At 42.4% G+C, this 23,482-nt stretch overlaps 2 protein-coding genes and 2 non-coding genes across 11 annotated transcripts in view; all 4 read right to left on the bottom strand.

The window, feature by feature from the left end:
• The window catches only part of SUPT16H (SPT16 homolog, facilitates chromatin remodeling subunit), a 38,443-nt gene extending 31,569 nt beyond the window's left edge, over positions 1-6,874 (bottom strand). The window contains exon 1 of the mRNA XM_025870381.2: positions 6,695-6,874. Coding sequence (XP_025726166.1) covers positions 6,695-6,760 — 66 coding nt within the window. The 5' untranslated portion in view covers positions 6,761-6,874. The remainder of the gene's footprint in view (positions 1-6,694) is intronic.
• Positions 6,875-7,981: 1,107 nt separating this feature from the next.
• Positions 7,982-23,482, bottom strand: part of CHD8 (chromodomain helicase DNA binding protein 8) — a 60,877-nt gene continuing 45,376 nt past the window's right edge. For 6 of the 8 annotated variants that reach the window (XM_025870368.2, XM_025870376.2, XM_025870372.2 and 3 more), the window contains 20 exons: positions 23,102-23,269; positions 22,723-22,902; positions 22,467-22,577; positions 21,924-22,120; positions 21,523-21,722; positions 21,262-21,442; positions 21,082-21,171; positions 20,699-20,802; positions 18,605-18,734; positions 17,357-17,432; positions 16,842-16,896; positions 16,456-16,663; positions 15,799-16,007; positions 14,988-15,707; positions 14,600-14,751; positions 14,017-14,319; positions 12,589-12,702; positions 12,223-12,402; positions 11,713-11,829; positions 7,982-8,960 (listed from right to left, as the gene is read on the bottom strand). In XM_025870368.2, the coding sequence (XP_025726153.1) occupies positions 8,394-8,960; positions 11,713-11,829; positions 12,223-12,402; positions 12,589-12,702; positions 14,017-14,319; positions 14,600-14,751; positions 14,988-15,707; positions 15,799-16,007; positions 16,456-16,663; positions 16,842-16,896; positions 17,357-17,432; positions 18,605-18,734; positions 20,699-20,802; positions 21,082-21,171; positions 21,262-21,442; positions 21,523-21,722; positions 21,924-22,120; positions 22,467-22,577; positions 22,723-22,902; positions 23,102-23,269 (4,062 nt within the window). In that variant the 3' untranslated portion in view covers positions 7,982-8,393. The remainder of the gene's footprint in view (positions 8,961-11,712; positions 11,830-12,222; positions 12,403-12,588; positions 12,703-14,016; positions 14,320-14,599; positions 14,752-14,987; positions 15,708-15,798; positions 16,008-16,455; positions 16,664-16,841; positions 16,897-17,356; positions 17,433-18,604; positions 18,735-20,698; positions 20,803-21,081; positions 21,172-21,261; positions 21,443-21,522; positions 21,723-21,923; positions 22,121-22,466; positions 22,578-22,722; positions 22,903-23,101; positions 23,270-23,482) is intronic. The other 2 variants (XM_025870370.2, XM_025870373.2) reach the window with 2 other exon arrangements.
• LOC112822872 (small nucleolar RNA U6-53/MBII-28) lies at positions 12,899-12,987 on the bottom strand. Its single transcript, XR_003207854.1, has one exon. It is a non-coding gene; the product is annotated as a small nucleolar RNA U6-53/MBII-28 (small nucleolar RNA).
• LOC112822871 (small nucleolar RNA U6-53/MBII-28) lies at positions 17,958-18,067 on the bottom strand. The gene has a single exon (XR_003207853.1). It is a non-coding gene; the product is annotated as a small nucleolar RNA U6-53/MBII-28 (small nucleolar RNA).

Below are 23,482 nucleotides of genomic sequence, written 5' to 3' on the forward strand. Positions count from 1 at the left end.
CAATAATGAACAATTCTACCACAGAAGGGCACTGAGTCCCGAGACTAAACGGGCCCCCTACTTCCCAACTCAATGCAAGGAGGGGAAAGAAAAAAAAAAAAAAAGACTCCTACCAAGGCAGTGAAATTTCAAAACCCAAAGCATAGAGATGATTCTAAATGTTTCAGAGAGAACAGGCTATATATATTGGATCAGGAAAAAGACCCATCTGCCTCTGAAAAGTAATACTGAAAAAGTCTGAAGGCTGACAAATAGCTTCAAAATTCTGAGCTGAATTCTGAGAGATTTTCAACTTTGAATTTTATTCCCACTGAGCTGTATTACTAACCAAAAGTGAAGATAGAGTAAAACTTTTTAAGACACACAACAGCTCAGGAAACACATATTCTCTATCTATATCCTTTCTTAAAAACCTCTTAGAGGAAATGCTCTAACAAAGAAAAAACAAATCAAGACAAGGGTTGTAGGACATAGGGGACCCAACATTGGAAAGTCCCAAGTTCAACGGGCCCGGAATACAACCTGCACAGACAGAACAATATAACATAAGGCTGCGGGACGGGAGAGGTGCGGGTGGCTAAAAAAACAAACACAGAGTTAATAAAATACCTGACGAGTGTGAGAATGTTAAAATAAAAGACTGATAAGATTATGACAACTGCAGGAAAAAAATGGGGCTAGCGATATTTTAAAAAGGAGTAAAATTTAGGATCATTATCAGGAAAAATGAAAAACTGTAGAGAAAAGGAAATTGTACTCTATGACTTCATCTAAATGAGCAAAAAAATGTAAACTGACTACTGATTTTAATAAAAATTGTGAAAAAAACTTATCAAGAGGTGTAGATATGTGATAAAGTATAATAAAATATTAATTGTTAATCTAGGTGGTGGGTACACAGGTGTTCACTATAAAATTCTTTCACTTTTCTGTATGTTGGAAGCTTTTTATAACCATTTGTGAGGAAGAGATTTAAAAAGTACTAGGAGGGGGGCGCCTGGGTGGCTCAGTTGGTTAAGCGACTGCCTTCGGCTCAGGTCATGATCCTGGAGTCCCGGGATCGAGTCCCGCATCGGGCTCCCTGCTCACCAGGGAGTCTGCTTCTCCCTCTGACCCTCCCCCCATCTCATGTGCTTTCCCTCTCATTCTCTCTGTCTCTCAAATAAATAAATAAAATCTTTAAAAAAAAAAAAAAAGTACTAGGAGGTAGAGAAGTTAAACTAAATTTGATGGTAATACAAAAATTAAACTTAAATCTTAAACTACCAAAACAACAGTTAATACCGAAAATTGACAAACGAAGAAGTAACAGTATATAGATAGGTTTTTTTTTTTAAGATTTTATTTGACAGAGAGAGAGAGCACAAGGAGGGGGAGCGGCAGGTGGAGGGAGAGAGAGAGAAGCAGGCTCCACACTGAGCAAGGAGCCCAAGGAGCCCGATGCGGGGCTTGATCCCAGGACCCTGACCTGAGCCCAAGGCAGCCTCTTCACAGACTGAGCCACCCAGGCGCCCAATAGTATTTCAAAATATGAAGCAGAAGATGTGCGCACTTCAGCAGCACATATAGAAAATATGAAGCAAAGAACTAAAAGTCATTGCTTCTGGGGCAGGTGACTAGTTTTTAAGGTTTTGAGAACTACCTGGTTTTTAAAAACCTAACATGTATTACTTTTTTTTTTTTCCTTAAGTAGGCTCCACGCCCAGCACGGAGCCTAATGCGGGGCTTGAACTCATGAGCCTGAGATCAAGACCTGAGTCAAAATCAAGAGCTGGATGCTTAACTGACTGAGCCACCCAGATGCCACAATGTATACATGTATTACTTGCTTAAAAACCATTTTTTTAAAAGATTTTATTTATTTGAGAGAGAGACACACCAAGAGAGGGAACACAAGTAGGGGGAGTGGGAGAGGGAGAGGGTAGGCTTCCCGTGGAGCAGGGAGTGGGAGAGGGCAGGCTTCCCGCGGAGCAGGGAGCCTGATGTGGGGCTCGATCCCAGGACCCTGAGATCATGACCTGAGCCGAAGGCAGACACTTAACGACTGAGCCACCCAGGCACCCCTAAAAACAATTTTTAAAGAGCAAGGTACAGGGGCATTGGGGTGGCTCAGTCAGTTAAGCGTCTGCCTTCAGCTCAGGTCAAGATCCCAGGGTCCTGGGATTGAGCCTCGCATCGGGCTTCCTGCTCAGCAGGGAGTCTGCTTCTCCCTCTATCCCTCCCCCTGCTTGTGCGTGGTATCTCTTTCTGTCAAATAAATAAATAAAATCTTTAAAAAAAATAAAGTGCAAGGTACATATAGATAATAAGAAATTAGCAGAAATTGTGAAGGTAGTATCAGAATGATAAAGATTGTGGAAATACTGCGGCATAGGAACAACCAACTTCCTTTGAACCAAGGTATTACATTAAAAGAGGAAACATTTTTAAGTCCCTGGTTATAGCTAGGATATAATTTATCATCCAAACCAATACAATTTGGAGAATACATTACATATGGGATTACATAGGGACAACAGGTGAACAGTTCTAGGAAAGGAAGAACTTACGGCCACTTAACGCATAGCCCGGACAGAAGTCCCTTCAAACCAAGAAACGGTTGCATGGAAGCTCAGAAATTGCCACCACTGTTCACTGAGTGCCTACTACACACCAGGCACCACACTTGGTAATAGGGATAAAAAATAAATGTAAGAAAGTGGGTAACTAGAGACTATAAAAGTTGAGCATGCAAGAATAAATGAATCCCAACCTGTCCAGGCATTTACTTCCATCTAGCTCTCCTCTTCTTGAAGTCAAGAGACCAGTGCATTACTTAAACCTTTCTCTACCTCAAGATAAAAGAGCCATGAAGAACAGAGATGCGTAGAAGTAACCCATTATCATTGCTCAAAGTAGTATGGGTATTGCCTGTATTTTAAAGAACCGTCCTAAGCCATAGACAGTAACTGCCTAGCTTTGGAGAGCAATCCAGAACACAAAGCTTGTCCATGACAAAAATCAGGAGAGTCAGAAAGCGGCAACTGAGAGAAACATTGACACTATAGCATAGAGTTTTCTCCATAGGCACAAACTTTTTAGGGTTAGAGCCACCCACCATTTCAATCCTGACGGTGGCATACAGACACATGAATGAATGCACTGGATCAGCATTCCTTTTGAAAACAACTGCAAATTCTGACATTTTACAGAATTCTTTTGGGATAAGAGGCAAATGACTGAAGTCAAGATTCACTCATAGCAGGATGCCGAGAGGTAGGTCTCAAATGGGTTATAGGTATGCCTGGATATTGTTTCCCTTGGTTCTCAAAAAGCTGGAACTTGGGGCACCTGGGTAGCTCAGTCAGTTAAGCGTCTGCCTTCACTCAGATCATGATCCTGGGAAGGAGCCCCTCAGCAGGGAGTCTGCTTTTCCCTCTCCCTCTGCCCCTCCCCCCCCACGTGTGTGCTGTCAAATAAAAAAAAAATCTTAAAAAAAAAGCTGGAACTGCAGAATGGTGACTAACCTCCTTCACCTCATACCCCATGTGGTACTAATCATAATACCTGGTTAAAAATGATCACAATGCTGAAAAGGTGGGAGCCCTGAATAAGGACCCAGTTAAGAGGTCAGAGGAGAAGCCCACAGCCCACTCTCATGACCCACCACTACCCCCTGGAGTTTTCTAACACAGAAATAGACAGGCGCTACACACCCTTTCTGCTCACAGCAGTTCTAATTTAAAAAATAAGAGGCAGGGGCGCCTGGGTGGCTCAGCTGGTTAAGCGATTGCCTCCGGCTCAGGTCATGTTCCTGGAGTCCTGGGATCGAGTCCCACATCGGGCTCCCTGCTCAGCAGGGAGTCTGCTTCTCCCTCTGGCCCTCTTCCCTCTCGTGATCTCTATCTCTCATTCTCTCTCTCTCAAATAAATAAATAAAATCTTTAAAAAAATAAATAAAATAAGAGGCAGGACCGGACCAGACTCAAACATCCAAGTACAGTCATAAAACAGTAATAACTTCTAGTCACTACATAAATCTCCTGATTTTTGACTGAGCTTTTTCCTCATCTCTCAAATGACACTATTTCTCATTGATGTTTTAGCAATTTCTATTGAAACAGAAGTATGTGATGCTACAACTATTTTTAGGACATAAGTACGAAAATTGTAATTAAGAAATAATATCTTCCTGGGACGCCTGGGTGGCTCAGTCAGTTAAGTGTCCGACTTGACTTTGGCTCAGGTCATGATCTCAGGGCTGAGACTGAGCCATGAGATGGGCTCCGCGCTGGGCATGGAGTCTGAGATTCTCTCCCTCTCCCCTCACTTATGCCCATGTGCGCTCTCTCAAATGAAATCTTAAAAAAAAAATTAAAAGAAAAAAGAAATATCTTACTTGCAATAGCCTCACAATATGTATCTAACCCAAACTCAATTTGCAGATAAGTGAGATAAGGAGCCACATTAACTCCTGTTCTTATTTAAAAAACAAAACAAAACAAGGTTAGTTTTTTGGTTTTCTTCTACTCTATGTGGCTGAAGAGTTGGAGCTCCCACACACAACACAGTTCTGAAAACCTTATGCTTGAAGGTATCTAACACTAAAAAGTATATATGGCACCCAACTAGTTTTCTAGTTTGTGAACTTTTGTCATAATGGGTAGTTCTTTGAAGATGGATGCCGACAATACAAAGCTTGGGATTTATATAGTTAACTTCAACTTATTCCCTTATCTCAATGCTAGTTTTCTTATTAAAAAAGGAAAAATGTAAAGAAAAACTGTATTATGCACCTATATATTTCATTATCTTTCTGCTACAGCTAAGAGAATAAGCAAACAATTTACCCCATACCCCAGACAACCATGATCTATGCTTAAGCAGATCAGAATGAAAATACTGTAACCTGGAAAGGCTGTCCATGCAAAAAGGAATTCTACAGGTGGGTTCTGGGCAGTTATTAAAATTTACAGTTACAAGAAAGCAGAAAGTTTATTCAAGTAAGATTTCATATTAGCCACAAATTTTGCTAGTGAGTACATTTTATATGGATCTCGCTCATAACTCAAACACCATTAACATGTAACATACCTCTTCAAATGATGTAAGTAGGAGGGCCAAGATGAATTTTACTGATTTTTGAGAAACAAAAAATTAGGGCCAATAACTTAACTTCCCTGGATTTAAAGATTATCATTTAATATTAAGTTTGTTAATCTGTCTTCGGGCTTTAAGTTCTTCTTAGTCTCATGTTTTGCATTTATCTATCATGTAAGGGAACTCTGAGCTCTCAATTAATCTCAGCTTTTGTGAATGGTCTAGAGGATATGAAGAACTTGATAAACTCTGAATCACTGTGACTAGAAACAATCTCTACATCAAAGATGTGTAATTCCAGGGTCTAGAGGTGGAAGAGAGGGCTTCTGATTACTGTACATTTATACTTACTGACCTCTAGAAAACAATGCGACTTTTAGAAAGAGTTTTTCTAACATGGATTATGTTAAAATTTAAAAATGTAACAGTGAAAGAAACTGTGAAACATTCATTAGAAATTAACCAATACAAAATTTTCAAATTAAAACTTATGTTCATTATTTGTATAAAGCCCTTATTTTTCCTTTTCATAAAACGCAACAAAGAATCCATTTTATTTACTATTATCTAACGCATTTATTTTCAAAAGATGAAACAGACACATGAACCTTTAATATGAATGGCTGGGAACTCACCAATTTTAATAGCTTGTTTTTTAGTAGAGGGTCTCTTTGAAAGGCAATTTACAATGCTGAAATCAGAACTGATCATTTTTGTCAGGACGTTTTTCAGGTTTTAAAAAGTCTTTATTATTTATTAGTTTTAGTTTCCCTGGATGACAAGAGTTCAGAGGCCAGACTCAAGACAGCTCAGCCTGCACCACAGGATGCAATCAAATATATGAACTGATAAATTACTATCATAAAAATAAATTTTAACCGTGGACATTTTTCAAGCAGCAAAATTACCCAATCATTAAAATACTAGGGACTGCAACAGCTTTTTCTCAACACGTGCCCCGGATACTCTACCAAGGAGGAGAACTAATGAGGTTTTAGGCATCACATCGTTTTTGCATTACTAAAGCTTGCAGGTTTTCAGCATTAGGTTTCTCTGTTACCCACGGCAGGGCCTAGAACATGAGACGGTTGCGCGTGATTAGTATTTTTTTTTTAACTCCAGCAAAAGCCCCGCAAACGATAAACACGAAAAGCCCGATCACATCCTACCAGCCCCTCCATCCACCCTTTACGAAGAAGGTTGTAATTCTGGCGGGACCTGGGGCGGAATACTCTGGTTCTGGAAGGACAGAGCGAGTGCGTGGGTGTGTATGAACACTGCAGGAGGGGGGCAGCAAGACGTGATCACGGAGTGGGAGGGAAGGATGATGCCTCTTCTAGGGCGGGAAGAGACCGTGAGAGGAGGCTGTTTTGCATGACCAGGGCCAGCACGCGGGGAAGATGGTGGTGGCCGCAGGGCAGGGTGATTGCGGGGGATTCCCTGTTCCGGGGCGGCGCTGGGGGCGGCCTGCGGTGAATGGTCCTGCAGCAACTAAAGGGGCGCGACACTGAAACCGGGAATTCCCGACGGAAAAGGAAAAAAGGGCGCCGAGAAACGGGGTTATTATGGGATGGCAGAGGGGGCTCCCCAGGGAAAATTACGGGATCTATCTCACCCGCCAATTGCTGTACAGTCTCTTCACTCGCCGGTAATAAGCGTCTTTGTCCAGAGTCACAGCCATAGCCACAGACGCCGCTCCTGCTCGGGTTCCGAGAATCACGCGAGGTCCCGGATCCGCCACCCGCTCTCGGCCCCGGAATCCCGCACTCTCCCAGTGACCCGGAAGTATCGACCTCAAAGATGCCCTTTCCGCTTCCGGGTCCCGACAGCGCTTGGGTTTTTTTTTTTTTTTTTTTTTTTTTTTTTAAATCTCTCTCCGGAGGTTGGAGGAGAGGAAGACAGTGGGGAAATCAACAAAATGTGCAACACAAAGAGTCTAGATTTTCGCGGGGTTTTCTTGTCAACTTAGCAACAGCCGCACGCGAGGCGACGTCATCACGTGACGCTCAGCCCCGCCCTTACTCTCAGCCGTGCTGCGGTTTCCAGGAGCTCCGATTTCTGGCCCAGGCGGCGGCGGAGGCGGCTGGGCACTGCTGAGGCGGGAGGCCTGCCGTGCCTGCCCCGCCCCACACGAGCGGCCGCGCGCCGCTGCAACGGCCCCACCCACTGACAAATGAAGGGGAAGCGGAAAGAGCGGGATCTGGCGTGGGTCGGGAGTGGGAACTTTAGGTGCGTTTCCCTCCTAAATGGTGGGGAAGCAAAAGCCTCTGCTGCTCCAGGACTTGGAAGGATCCTTTGTGGCGAGGAGAGAGAGCACTAACCAGGGAGAAAAAGCCCACAAAACTCTTTGCCTTAGGGAAATAAAATGCCCAGGCTTCATCTGAGCGCTGGGATGGCAGGGGAAGAGTCTTAAACAAATGGCTTGAGGGGCTTCACACAACCCAGTCGACCTGCTCCCTCTCCCCCGCCAACCCCGTCCTCCGCCCTGGCCCAAGTCTTGACAACGTTCCTTCCAGTCAGCCTGTTCCCTTGCCACAGTTCATGAAGTGATGCCGTTCTTATGGCTTCCCCAAAGCACCGTTATTTCAGTTAATTCCAAATAAAAGGTACATGGTTCCTTGAAGAAATTCTTCCTTCTCATTTCTTCCAAGAACTTGGGAGTTTAAATCTGGTACATTTGCCCACTATTTAACTTAAAACAATTCACTTGCTTTTAGCAAGCTGGATTGACTACACTTACATATATCCTTTAATGGAGTAGAGATGACTTGTCCGTCCTATCCAAGATAACTGTATTCACAATAATGAACTTTAGGAAAGTGGTATTGAAATTACCCATCATGAATTCAAAATTAACATTTATATTGGGTTTTAGCAAATATAGAACAAGGGAAGAATGGAAAAGGATTAACTTAAATTTATTAATGCCAAGGGGAAGGAAGGTAACAGTTCCTGACCCTCCAGCTGTATCCACAGTTCGGCCAGGAACAGGCTCTGCCAGAGGCTAGGGCCAGCGCTACATAGTCTGTGGTTAATGGAGGGGTTTAGGGAGGGGTGAGCACATCAGCTGCTCTAGTCTCCTTTCCTTCCCCAGAAATGAGGAAGTGGTCATGTATTATTTTAGGAGTTCCCCCTGCCCACCCAATCCTCTCAAATTTGGAAGCAATCAGGTACAAGTTTTCTTTTTCCTTTTCACCTCCTGGAGTCCTGGGTTTCCCCACATCTCCCCTGCCCCTCCCACTTTTCCATAGTCCAAGGGCCAGAGTAATTGAAAATACAGCAGCCACCCAAGCAACGGGGACCATGCTGGGGCTTCAGTCATCAGCATCTTCGCTTGAGTCTGAGTTGGCTGGCATCATAGGATCATCAATGAGTGAGAAGTCCCTTTCTGAGCTATCATAGCCCTGAGATAAATCATCATCATCATCTTCATCCTCATCGTCCTCATCCTCCTCAGGCTGCAGTGGTGGCAACCTCAAGGCAGTACCAGAGGTGGTAGTGGCTGGTGAAGAAGGGTAGCCAGGGGCTCTCAGGCCTGGATGGTGATGGTGGTGATGGTGGGGGTGGGGGTGGTGGTGGTGGTGATGAAGCATGGTGCTGGAGTCTACATGAGGGGATGATGCTGCACCACCCATCACAAACGGCATAAAAGGCAAAGATGCAGAAGTGGCACTGCTGTGACCCAGGGATGACACAGACTGCAGGCCACTACTGCTGTGTTGGAAGGTATTATGCAGAGATAGGGACCCAGTGCCTCCACCCTGCATCAGGGCCATCATCTTTGAAAGGTCTGGTCGCATCCTACGGGCCCGCTTCTTGCTGCTGTCTGGCGTAATAGGCCCTGGCAAAACCCGGTTGAACACAGTTTCAGCATGGTGACCCTAGGAGGAAGGAACAGAAGATAGTAAAAACAAAGAAAGGAAAAAAGCAAACTAGAAGTCAAGAGAGTCCTAGCTTGCAAGCGCTTTTTCACTGAATATCTTCAGGAGGGACAAAGCAAGCATAGTCAGATGAGGTTAGATGGTAATAGGAGGGGGAAATGCTGGATACAGCTGCTAGAAGCATTCCAGTGCTAAAGCTAAAATGGAGACACTGATACTGACACTTATGTGAACCAGAGTTTTGCTTGTTTCCATGACTGCATTGTACCTTTACTCTATCCAGCCATTTCACAGATGCTTACCTTTGTTAACAAGGAGACTGAGTAAGCCAGTGAATGAATCAGTATTTGCACAGTACACTTTACTGATGGCAGGTTGTTCACATGATCTTACCATGTGAAGTACAGCACAACTATATTGACATTTACAAAACTATTACTCATTAGCACACCAGAGTGTGGTAAACTAAAGACAGGTCAGGTTAAGACTTCTTTCTGGATGTCTAGAACAACAAAAAGATTGTGGGGAGCTCCTCACGAAACTTAATAAAGTGTTTTTCACATTGATAAAAAACATATCTACTGAATTTTAAGTTGCTTCTTCTAGATGTTCTGTCTGTAAATTATTTTATTTTTATTTTTTAGAGAGAGAGAGAAACCAAGTGGGCAGGGAGGGGCAGAGGGAGAGAGAGAGAATCTCAAGCAGGCTCCACACCCAGTGTGAGCCCAACACAGGGCTCAATCTCATGACCCTGAGATCATGACCTGAGCTGAAATCAAGAGTCAGACACTTAACCAACTGAGCCACCAAAGCACCCCTGGATATTCTGACTGTAAATTTTGACTAAGTACACTGAAGCTGGAACTTATTACTTCTAGTGCCTCTGCTTTGCTAGACCTAAGTATAATACTGGGTATACTGGCATTAAATTCAGACATTTGGTATCTGTGTCTCTGGACTCTACTTACCAATCTAAGCCTAACACCTGACATGGGAATATACCTTTCTGATTTGGAAAACTAAACATCTCAATACACTGTATTTGTGTAGACTTTTAAAATATAACAATAAAAGCACCTAAACTCCTGCAGGTACCAGTAATAATACACCATTAATTCTGTCTGCATTAAGAATTCTGTACTGGGGGGCGGGGGGTGGGGGGATGGGTTAGCCTGGTGATGGGTATTAAAGAGGGCACATTCTGCGTGGAGCACTGAGTGTTATGCACAAACAATGAATCATGGAACACTACATCAAAAACTAATGATGTAATGTATGGTGATTAACATAGCAATAAAAAAATTAAAAAAAAAAATTCTGTACTGGGGTGGTGGTGCAGTTAGTTAAGTATCCAACTCTCAGTTTCGGCTCAGGTCGTGATCTCAGGGTCGGGTGATTGAGCCCTGCAATGGGCTCTGAGCTTAGCACAGAGTCTGCTTGAGATGCTTTCCCCCTCTGTTCCTCCCCCAGCTCACACGCTCCCTCTCTCCCTCTCTCTCAAATAAATAAATTCTTAAAAAAGAAAAAAAAGAATTCTGTATTAGTCATATTATGATTTTGTGATTCTCTAGGATTTTTCCTTTCTTAGATTTATCAACTGAGTATAAAGAAGTAGCAAAACACTTGAGGGAAAAATAGGTAATACTGGAGGAAAAGCCTTTTTTATAGGCTGCTCTATAATGTGAAATTCACGACAGAGAAGGCACCAGCCTTCCAGCCATCAGCCTCCCATATCAACCACTCTTATTCTTGGTCCCATGGAGGCTATGAGGAAAAGTTAAAATATTCTTCTATGGTAACAGTATTTATATGAAACCACTTTCACCAATGTAAAAATAATAAGCCTCAAAAATGGACCTCACAAATAACTACAATGTATAAAGTAACAATCTAAATTTGTTAAATGCAGAAGATTCTGCATATTGTTCATTTGGAAATCAATTTTGTTAAAAGACACACCATGTGGTTTTAGATATAAACATGTATGTGTAAGATGTATATAAAAGATCCAGTGGGGGATGATTAGATAAGTGCTAATCATTTTAAATGACTGCTTACCAAACCATGATTTAGTATGTTTAAAAAAAGACAACTATTGACCAAAGTAAGGCAAACATAGCAAAGAGAAACTTTTACAGTCACATCTTGTTGCAAAGAATTATGGGTACCTCATCTACCAAATGGCCTATAACTGGGATAAAAGCCTAAGTACATTTGAAAATAATGGAATAACCGAAGTTATTGTTAACTATAAAACATATTTTCCTGTCCTTTTTCCATTACTAGTGTTATTATCAGTGATTCTCAACTTCCTCCATGTTGGGAAATGCTATGATTATTGTCCCTGGTAGGCCCAACATCACTTCTAAAATGTACAGGATCATAAAACTTTTAAGAGACTATCTGCTCGTATACCCTCAACTTTTCAGGATGTTCAAACTGAAAAGGTTAAAGGATTTGCCAAAATCCCTTAGTCAGAAGAGCAGAAAGCATTGACTGTTCCAACACGTCTTACTCATCCTTACGTTTTAATATGCTTAAAGTGCTCAAGTTACTTTTAGAATTCTATGCTCCTCTACAGATGATGGTGACAAGGACTGTAAAAATATCAATAAAATTACCCTAGTTTCCTGATTGGTGGACTGAAGATATATTTTTCCATACACTGGAAAAAAGGAAGTAACAACATGAATTATTTCTCCAGTCACATCTAATGTGGGAACAAGAGTGGTAATGCCTCAGTTTCACTCACCTTTCTCCCATTCCTAGAGTTAGCTGTCTGTACTGGTTCCATTCCCAAACAGTTCAATTCTGCCTTATTATTTTTTTTACATCTCTGCCACTTCTGTTTTCTGCGATCCTCCATATACTGAAATAGAAAACTGTTAGTTATCCTAGAGGAATAAAAATCTCTCTGGAGTTATTATTAAGGTACTAGTGTCTAGTTTGACAACAAATTCTTATTGCATGGATAAATTAAGGATTAGTCCTAGTGGAAAACTGCCATTAGCAGATCTCTCCCCCCAAAATTAGGTAGTTATATAATCAATAATAAATATTTGCCTAGTATTTAGTTTAATAAGTGCTTTAGCGTTATTTTATTTTGATCCTCACAAAAACTCTGTGAGTTAGGAAGACTGGATATTATGGTATTCGGCAGATACAGAAAAAAATGACATACTATGGCATGCTTCCTCCCTCTCACGCAACTTAAATACCACGGGAATGACTTTAAATCTTGCTGGATGGAACTGCCACTCACCGCTAGAAATCGGGGATCGACAGCGAACTCTGGATGACCCTGTAACCACATCTCCAGTTCAGCCCGGCGAGGGGCATCCTCACCCACCAGCAAAGTACCATCCACCTTATTGATGACAGGGATCCGGGTCTCCAGGTCCACATCAAGGTGATTAGGCTCTTCCATGCACTCCACCTCCAGCTGCAAACCCAGAATCCACCCCCATGAGCACATACTCTTCTTTGGGGCAGGGAGGGAGGGGGAGCAGAGCCAATGGTAACCATAAAATAATTCTAGTATCTTCTAGTCCCTTAATCCCAACTGCCTTCATCAATTAGTGAGAATAAAAAAACCTAATCATCATGTCAAAAACTCTCTCCCACTCACCTCGACTAGCTTCTTTCTGTTTCCCTTCTTCTTATGAAACAGAGGATGTCCATCTCCCATTACTCCATTAGCCATCAACTTGTGCTTCTGGAATGTTAACTTCAATCCTTCCTCCTAAGAAGACAACCCACCCACCCAAGATGTCATATGGCACATGTTTTTAAAGTAAATATTAAGCTTTGGGGATCTTAGGGTAAGGGTCATCCTCTGGCTCAATGATGAGAAGGCCATCTGACTAAATGGTAGAAATTAGAAATGTATCTAAACTTATATACTTTTTCCATAGAAAGATTTCGTTTCTTGACCTAGTGCCCCTCAGGTAGACGTAAGAGAAGAATTTATCTCAAAAACACCCCATACCTGGTATCTCAATATTAGCATGGCAACTCATCACAGGGGCAAAATCCTGATAATTCCTATCACATACTAGTTTAAGAAATTTTTCTTGGGGTGCCTGGGTGGCTCAGTCAGTTAAGTATCTGACTCTTTTTTTTTTTTTTAAGATTTTATTTATTTACTTGAGAGAGAGAATGAGAGAGAGAGAGAGCATGAGAGGGGGGAGGGTCAGAGGGAGAAGCAGACTCCCTGCTGAGCAGGGAGTCTGATGTGGGACTCGATCCCGGGACTCCAGGATCATGACCTGAGCCGAAGGCAGTCACTTAACCAACTGAGCCACCCAGGCGCCCAAGTATCTGACTCTTGATTTCAGATCAGGTCTTGATCTTAGGGTTGTGAGATCAAGTCCCATGTTGGGCTCCATGCTGGTGTGGAGACTACTTTAAAAAAAAAGGAAAAAGAAAGAAAAAGAAAATTTTCTTGTTGAGTACTTAAGGACCAGCTAATAGGATTTCAATAGGGAAGATGATCAGGAAAAATAAAATTTCCCATCTATAAAATAAATAACACTGATTTAATTTCACTAAGAATGACTTCTTATTTTTAACTTAATAAGGCCCACAATACTTAGGCATTATTTTACTAGCTTTCCCACAATTTGATTTCAATCTTTAAAAACCAGGTTTCTAGGATCTAGAAACAAGCCACCCGAAAGAAGCCTTGTATCAATTATATTTCTTTCAAAACATATGGGTTCTTTTAATCTGGTCCTTAGGAAATACAAGATCCCTTCCTTTACTGCAATGACTTTTCCTCAATGGAGCTTTGTGAACTTTAATTTTTCTCCCCTCTTTTTTTTACTTATTTATTTTAAAAAATTTCAAGTCATCTCTACACCCAACATGGGGCTCAAACTTACAAACCCCGAGATCAAGAGTTGCATGCTCTACCGACTGAGCCAGCCAGGCCCCCCAACTCCCTTCTCATTTTTTAAAGTTAGCTAAGCAAACAAGTTTAATATCCCCTTAGTGAAGTAGTTAGCAAAACTCTGGTCTCCTTCCCCACTTCCCAGTGCCTAAATGCTAAGCTTACATCTTTGATCTGAACTGTAAACTCCTTTTCATCCATGCCTCTGCGAAGTTTTGTGAACTGAGCTGCTGCTGTGGTGACTGCGGACACTTCCTCCTCTGCCATGGAAGCTGTGCTGCTACTTCGTGGTGTGGGGACTGGAGAGTCACCATATTCTCCTGGAGTCAATGAGGGACTGTCTAGCAAGTGGTTGCCTGGCCCCAAAATTCCTCCTGTTACCATTTCCTGGCTCCGGCGGCTAGAAGGCCACTTCCCTGAGAGTACAGCCTGGCAGACGAGGTCAATACGGTTTATAAGGACACGATCCTGAGTGGGGGGAAAAGAAATCAATACTGGTTTTAGGGCCTGAGTACCAGCTATGTGATTCTGTGACAAACAATAGGGCCATCATTAGCAGGATGGGTAAAAATCGTAAGGTAGAAGGAGGGAGGTAATAGTATCAGATCCCTAAGTCAACTGGGAAGAGTTTCATGAAAAAATGTGTAGCACTAAATACAATTAAAGAAACCCAGAACCATCTGTTCCTTGTTCCCGGTTTTTGTTACAGTATATTTCTAGACTGTATGTCCAGGCATGAGGCTGTTACCTTGGGCCACTCAGAAGCTCTTTGTCTTTCTTGTAGCAGCAGAAGCTCAGGGGTCATCTGTTCTCCATCTTCATTTGGGAATCCATCTTGGGACATAGTGAGGGACAGAAGACTCTCTTCATCATAGAGCTTTGAGCGGGACCGGTCAGCAGCTAGAGATCATACAGAATATGAGCAAAGAGAGAAGAATAAAGTTATATATAAATGGAATTATATGGGCTTTAAATAAAGGCCCAAAGAATAACAGATCTCTTCTGGTGTTCTATCAAATCAAAATCCAAATCTCTCCCAGAGGATGCATTTAGAAAAGAAGGGAAAGAGTTGGGGGGGGGGGGGGGGGGGAGCTGGAAATAGGGAAAAGGGCCAACAGCCTGTCACATGCACTCACTTAGCTTTTCTTCCTTCTCGTCCTCACTCTCATCAGTGCTGGAGCTGGAGCTGGATGAGGATGAGGAAGAAGAGGATGATGGTGACAGCTTACTCAAGTCCAGTTCAGAGTCTGAATCATCCTCATCCTCCAGTTTGACTGGTGGAACATTCCGGGAAACCAGAGGGGTAGTATCAGAGGGGGCTACTCGCATCTCATAGTCTTGTGGGGTTGGTCGGCTCCTGGCCACCACCTCATGCTCTAGTTTTAAAGTCAGACTCTCCAGACTGGGGACCTGGGCAGCTGTCTCCTCAGGTGGCTTTTCAACAGGAGCATCTGGGCGCAGGGGCAGTGGTGAGGCAGTGCGCGAGGTATACTGCTGGTGTAGCAGTGGCGTAGAGCAGCGTGACAAGGATGGAGCTGGTGCTCCTGCCTGATGGTTCTGCATATAATTCATACGGGCAGCCAGAAAAGAGAAGTCTGGGTCCTGCATGATGTTGCAGTCTGTTTGGCTCACCCCATGGCGGGCTGCCCCTCGTAGAAGCTCCCCATCATGCCGAACAGGCTCCCACCATTTGGGCAATTCAGGACCTGGAGGCTGACATAATGCCAGCCGATCTTCCAGAAGGGGATGGCATAAAACTTGTTCCCGTAAGCGCCGAAGCAATTCAATACGGTAGAGAGTCCGTGAGGCCCTCTCCTCAGTGATGGGCTCAATGAACAGATTAGGGTCCGGGGGCTCTGCAAGACATGGGGTGGGAGGAGAAACGAACCACATTAGTTTCTGTTGCCATCCATCCCCCCTCACCCAAGACTCTCCAGCCTTGCTTACCATCTCCAGCTGCTGGCGGAAGGCGGCACACTTGGCGACACATGGCCACAAAGCCATGGAAGTACTTGGTAAGGCTTTCGTCTGTTTTTTTGTCGAGTCGGGCAAAAGTACGGAAGCGATCCCAATGGAACTGCATGGTATCAGGGTCATATTCCACACCAAAGGTAGACACTACTCGATAGAAATCCGTTTGTTCACGCCTTGTCCATCTAAAGGGAAAAGGAATCAGGCAGCAGTGATCAGAAAAACACAGGGAAACTGGTTACTTCTTAGTGTGGCTTAGAATACTTGAATAAACAAAAAATTGAAAATAGGGACAAAAAAACAAAACAAAAAAAAAACAGCCCAGAAGACAACAGAAAAAGTAGTTAAGAGGTACTCTATAACATGCAAGAATTTAAGACTAGCCAGCTAGCTAAGGGAAAAAATACGTGGGCAAATAACTCAATGAGAATGGCCACCTTCCTAGGAGCTGTGGTTATGCACACAAGCGAGTCTTTTGTCGCAGAGGAGTAACAACCAAAGGCAAAAAAAAAAGGCAAAATCCATCTTTTTTGGATTTTTAAATCCTTCCTAAGATGCTTTTCAATATAGGACCCATAGCCCGTAGCTGAAGGCAAGCTTACACCTCAGCCCAAATTCCCAGCCACACTTTACCGCTGCTGCTTCTCCCGCCGCGCAATTTCTTTTAGCTTGAAGGCTGCCTCACAACGCCGCCGTCTCCGGTCCCCTCGTTCTGCAGCCTCTATCTTCATCTGTTCTCTCTTGTAGCTGCGCTGATAAGCTGTTACTAGGCGCCGAAGCCTAGCTGTCAGAGCAGAGCCTGGAGGCCAGAAGAGATGGCCTGGCTGCTGGGTTACCTGGGCTGTGGGAGGCAAAGCAGAATGAATAGGAAGTATAAGAAAGGTAGTAGAGATACCACCAGTATTTCAACCCACCCAAAAGCAAAGCTCTTAGAAATCCCAGGACAGGACAAAATTCAGTTAGTAATTCCCCAACCCACCACCCCACACAAAATTATACTAGTTGACCTAGAAGTTTACCTTCATCTCCATCAATCACTGAGATCTCCTCATCCATCATCATCAAGGGATCACCCTAGAGAAGGAGATCCACCCCACAGGATGGAGGGGGGAGGGAAAGGGGGGGAAGTTGGCATTCTGAAATCAATTTCTTATGTGTGTCCTTCTATGGCACCAAAGGGATCTAGGAAAATTTCTAATGAACCCTCACAAAAAAAATGGAAGCAACCAACTAAAGGAGTAAGAAAAGTAGAACCTAAAAAAAAATCAGTTGCTATTAATGGCTTGAAAATAAAGGGACTCAGGAATTTAGCAGTCAAATAATATATTTCAATATCCAGCTTGGTCCCACCTCCTCCTCCACAAAGTCATCCCTAGTCTCCCCCAGCTGGTGTATACTTTATAGTCTCAAATAGTAGTTACTTTCTGTTTTGTATTATAAACTAATCAGTATACTTCAGAATCCAGGGAATGGGAGAATACTTAACTATTTAGTCATAGTAGAGCAAAGCTACTCTCAAATAAGAATTCCTTACCTCATCATCTTGGTCCTTCGGGGGACCCTGGAGTGGTTTATATTCAGGATCTTCACAATCCTTATCAAAGTCAACCCTAAAATTATCCAAAGGCATAAAAAAAAAAAAAGAATGTATCTTCTTTCACGAAGAGGAATTTAGGATGAATACCTGGCCAAACATACAATCCAGCATGGAACTATGGTTTTCCTTCATGCTCAAAGAGATGGCAGGCCAGGTGCTAAGCTCTGAGTAAGGTTAAATAGAGCATCCAACAGGATGAAGAATGGGAAAAAACTGACAAAGTGCCATTCTAAATTGCTTGAATCTGAAATGAAATACTTTGGCCAGAATACTTCCTTTCTCCTGATAGCCCTTTTCATTGTTTACCCATTCTTCTCCTCTTTCCTATTTAATTGTTACATTTAAATAGTCCATGTTTGCTTGTTTTACTTTGCTCTATTGAGTAGAAGGGTGACATAATAAACGATTTGTGATGAATAACCAACCCAATTTCCTTTGAGGGTCCTGCACTAAGCAAACTAAGGTTGTGATCATCAAAGAGAAATCTCTCAATTGCAGAGTGCATGGGTATTCATGAATTAAGCCAAATATTTCACATGCCCCTCAGGTCTCCATGTGAGAAGTTTTGTTAAACTCACTGGCACCCAAATTAGGGCAACACTGCCCTACCTGGTGACTCAGTATTAGCATGGCAACTCATCATCGAGACATGTATCCAGACCGAGTATATATGCCTGTATGTGTCAGTCACCATTGCGATATGATAAACCAGGGCTAAAACCTCCTGAGGCTCTACCACATAAGTGGCATAGGAGAGCTGCATGGATATTATCTTCCAAGACAACCAGTTCAGTTGTCCTTTCAGCTACTGTGGCTGCACAGAAAAGCATTGCAAAAAACAAACAAACAAACAAAAACACTCCAAAAAACTGAACAGAACATCAAATAAGCCATTTGGTATATGTGCTGCTGAAGCAAGCACGTCAAATAAGCCATTTGGGAGTAACATTCATTTTCACCCTTGGTTACATCTTATGGCAAATGTGTGGTTTTAGCCTAGTTTACGGAGTCCTTTCTGCTGGTCCCACTCTTTGTTAAGAATTTATCATTAATGAGTATAACCACCATTAAGAATACCAATGGGTTCAGTCAAGGCCAGAATTATGTTATCACTTTGCAGAAGCAACTAAGAGCCTTTCAAGGGGTAGACTCAGAACTTCAAGAGAACTAAACACCAATGCTTACCCTTCTACTATGTCAGAGAAATTATCCAACACTCGATGTTCTGCTGCAATGGCTTTGTCATCTGGTCGCCCAGCCTTTTCCAGGAAGCATAAGGCTGGGTCTGCCCTCATAGTATTATATTTCTCATAGCCTAGAAGAAAAAGGACCATAAACCAAAGAAAAGATTAACTTTGCCTAAACTGCGCTGGAATAATTTAAATATATGAGCTACTTACTCAAAATGCAAAATATTAACTTGGACAGCTGTTGGGTTATATTACTGTATTGAATAGTTCTATAGCAATTACAAAGAGTTTTATACAAAGAGTTATGAAAGATAGGAATTTTTTTTTTTTATTCATTGGAGACAGAGATACAGAGCAAGAGAGCAGGGGCAGTGGGGAGAGGCAGAGGAAGAGGGAGAAGACGACTCCCTGCTGAGCAGGGAGCCCGATGTAGGGATCGATCTCAGGACCTGGAGCTCATGGCCTGAGCCGAAGGCAGACGCTTAACATCTGAGCCACCCAGGCGCCCCGAAAGATAGGAATTTGATCAGAATATTTATAGAATGGTGACAGATTTACATAGCCATTTAACTGGTAATTTTTCTATTATCATTCTTACTACACAGATGGGGAAAAAAGTAAAATAATTAGGGCTATGTCACAAAATTTTTTTTTTAAAGATTTTATTTATTTCTTCATTAGAGACAGAGAGTGAGAGGCAGAGGGAGAAGCAGGCTCCCGGCTGAGCAGGGAACCTGATGCGGAACTCGATCCCAGGACCTCAGGATCACGACCAGAGCCCAAGGCAGACGCTTAACCGACTGAGCCACCCAGCTGCCCCTAGGTCATACATTTTCTTTTTTCTTTTTTTTTTAAAGATTTATTTATTTGACAGAGAGAGACACAGTGAGAGAAGGAACACAAGCAGGGTGAGTGGGAGAGGGAAAAGCAAGCTTCCTGCGGAGCAGGGAAGCTGACACGGGGCTTGATCCCAGGACCCTGGGATCATGACCTGAGCCGAAGGCAGACGCTTAACGACTGAGCCACCCAGGCACCCCTAGGTCACACATTTTCAAATGAAGGATAAGAAACACGTGCAAGGGGTGCCTGGGTGGCTCAGTCGGTTAAGCATCAGCCTTCAGCTCGGGTCATGATCCCAGGGTCCTGGGATCGAGCCCCACATTGGACTCCTCCTCAGCGGGGAGTCTGCTTCTCTGCCTCCCCCCCTCTCCCACTGGCTTGTGCGTCCTCTGTCTCACTCACATTCTCTCTCTCAAATAAATAAGTCTTAAAAAAAAAAAAGAAGAAGAAGAAAGAAAGAAATACCTGCAAACAAAGAGGCACTGGGTATCTGATGAACAGAGAATGAATGAATGAGTGAATGAACATAATTCAGGGTGTTTGGACTCTTCTAAACCTCCTCGTCCCAAAAGTAAATTTAAGACTAGAAAATGTTCACAGTTTTTCTTATCCATCAAAGTTCTTCAAAACATGTGGTTTAAGTGCCATTATTTATATTTTATAGAAATAAACAGAAAAGTATTTTAAAAAAGAAATGATATTCTAGTTCACTAAGTCACTGGGCTGGAAGTTAGTTAGCACTTACTGCTTCTAATACCTAGGATTTGTTGTTAGGCTAGACTGAAAAGGGAGTACTCTCACTTCTTGTACTTTATTTTTATTTCACTGTAGCTCACACTTCCATCAGAATAACTGTTGAATATTTAGACATATGGGATGCTACATAAGTAGAACATTTTCACACAAATTAAGCATGGTTATTATTAATAGGAATGGGCATATATTACCTCCCCAGATTCGTGGAACCTTAACTGAGATGCAAAACATACAGACTGATAACATGGATTAGAGAACAGATGGAAGACTCCCCACCTTAGGATTTAACTATCCATCTGGCCTTTTTGAACATCTATTTATAGGAACTAATTGCTTTGCTCTGGATATTTAAGAACTAGTTTCCTATTCAAACATAATTTTATTGAAGATCAATCAGAGAACTCAGTTATTGGCCATGAGCATTCTGCTATGTGTTCCATCCATGGAAGTAAGTCAACAATAGGAAAGGAATAAACTAAGGAAAGGTACCCACCATGCTTAAAGACTCCAATGAGCAGGGACTTGTCAGCCTCACTGTCCCACCATGTTGTTGGAACCTCCAGCTGATCCACTACTGGGAACCATATGTCAATCTCACTAAAGGTGTAAGAGAGCAGAAACAGCACAGCAACGAAGGGAATTAAAATGACAATCCTTGGAAAGATTATTATACCTATCTTCTTTTATCCATTAATTTAAATGCTCATGGATCTATTTCCTTCCACTGGTATCCAGCATAGGATCAAACACCTGATATACAGATCTTAATTACCAGTTATCCCAGATAGTATAGAATGAAATAAGTAAACCAATCTTTTCTGGAATAAGGCAGGGTATAAAGAGAAATACATAAAGAAAAATATAGCATAACCGTACCTGGCAATGGCACCCCCTAACACCTTCTCTGCCTGGTCTCCAATAACCTCCTGCCTCAGATAATATAGCATTCGTACCCGCAATAGCACCCTAAAAGGGAGGGAAGAAGAGCTGGCTCAGTAATAATGCAGAAACTTTAAGATGGAAAATGCTTTAGTCTTTGCTAATTTCCATCCTTACTTGTTACACTGATGTTTTAAATGCTTCTTATAACTCTCATCTTGGAACAGAGTATCAGGATTATATTTCCGGATCCAATCTGCCTTATGGATATCAAAAGTGCTTTGTGACTTTACTTTTTTCCCCTTTCGTCCACGGGGCACAGGGATAGACAGACCTGGGAAAGGGGAAACATTGAAGACTTGGATTGAGAAAAACCCTTGGACCTGAAAAAGATTAGATAACCTATAGAAATATGAAAAGTAAAGAGTTGATAATTACCTGAATGATTCTGCAATTCTTTTGTCTTGCCATTTTCAGCAGGGCTAATCAAGTCCCAAATGAAGCCTTTGATATTTTCATCCCCACGATAGTGCAGAAGACAGTATACAAGGATGGCCCGGCAAATTGTCTCCACATCTCGTTCAGTCATACGTCGCTTGAAGCGTCCATGAGACAAGATATCTCGCCACCGTCCCCAACTAGAAAAACAGAAAATTGTGTTAATATTTTCCTGGGGACTCCCAAAAGGTAGGAGACAAAGACATCTGGGGAAAACATGGTAACAGAATAAAGTTTTTTCCCATTATCCCCTCTTTGGTCACAGCCTCCAATTTGAAGGGCAAACAGAGTGTCCATCAAGATGGAAATACACTACCTCTAATGGCAAGGTGGTTTCTTACCCATATACCAAGAGGTGCTTTTCCACCCGAAAGCAGTCAGTGCGCCCATAGGTATGATGTCGGTCATGTCGGCGAGAGCGTGGCCGCTCATCATCTTCACTTTCCAAATCAGAGAATTCCACTAGGTCATCATCTTTCAGAGTGCTGAAGTGGCGGGTCTGTTTTCGTACTCTAGGTGTGTCAATCACCAAGTTATTCTAACAGAGAACAGAAGTAGAAGAGTAACTCTCTTCGTGACAAGGCCGTGGGAAAGGAATTAAGACAATTGTGGACTGAAATAGCCTTGGATATAACATTTGTAGATACTCAAAGAGATTTTTTTTAGGACATGCAAAATAACCTATAGGGACTCAGAAGTAAAGTTAAGCGGTAGGTATCTAAGTAGTTTTCTGGGGCTTCCCATGCAGAAAGTTTTTACAATGGCTTATATACAATATACATCATAAACCAAGGTCAGGATCAAAGAATCAGAGCAGCTACAAAGGCTCCTGAAAGTAATATGTCTTCTGTAATACTTCCTCCCTAAAAGAAAAGGAAGCTTACCTTGCTATTAAGCAGATCCATGTCCAGGTCAGCCTTTTTGGCCCACTTCTGCCAAAAGTTGGGGTCATCCAGAGAAATATCAGTCCTATTTTCAGAAGCAACAAAGCTTGCCTAGTGAGAACAAAGAACACAGTTGACTACAACACTTTTTTGAGCAATGGGAAACCAGTAACTATATTTAAAAAATACACTTAAATTCTAGAAGATTCCAGTCTCTACCTCTGTTTCCTTAGCATTTGCCACAGACAGAACATACCTTGGCAAAGGTTGAACCCTTTCCTTCAGACTCGATGGTGATGGTTGTGGTTCGTCTTAACAAGATCTGGTCAATGTCTTCTTCACAAAACTTGGAGCCCTCATCATCTTCTTCCATTATGGCTGCATATGCCCCTTTTCGTAAAAGATCTTCAATCTCCTTCTTGGAGAACTGCTGGATCTGCAAAATCCAATAGTAAAATGAAAAAACTAAGAAGAGAAAATTATCTAACCATATCATAATAACTTAGTTCATTATGTTTTAAGCAGTATTTTAAGAAATCCAAACAAGGTGGTCAGATTCCTGTGCAAAAAATAGCTTTGTCTCCCTCTAACACTATGACCTGCTATAAATATATCTATAGACTAAGAGGACTCACTCCGGTAATGTTGCCATCCCGACCACTCATGGACTGAAGCACAGCCTTATCCAATCCCAACTTGAGGCTAGCCTTATCAAACATCTCTCTCTCATAAGAATTACGAGTGATGAGACGGTACACCTTCACAGCTTTGCTCTGCCCAATTCGATGACACCGTGCCTGGGCCTGGTTTAAAAGAAATGGAAAGAAAGGGCAAAAATGACATAAAATTGGGGTGGGGTGGGGGAGGGAGATGGGATTCAAAAATACTAGTTCACATCTATAAAGCAGCCATGAAATCAACTCAAAACCAAAAGTCAATTTTAAGATGAAATTATTGTCCCACCAAGTACACCAGGCATCAGCAAACCATGGTCTGCACATCCACCTGTTTCTATA

The sequence above is a fragment of the Callorhinus ursinus genome, unplaced genomic scaffold (assembly GCF_003265705.2).
Source record: "Callorhinus ursinus isolate GAN/ISIS: 27379988/994484 unplaced genomic scaffold, GSC_fseal_2.0 scaffold8, whole genome shotgun sequence".
Taxonomy (NCBI): Eukaryota; Metazoa; Chordata; class Mammalia; order Carnivora; family Otariidae; genus Callorhinus; species Callorhinus ursinus.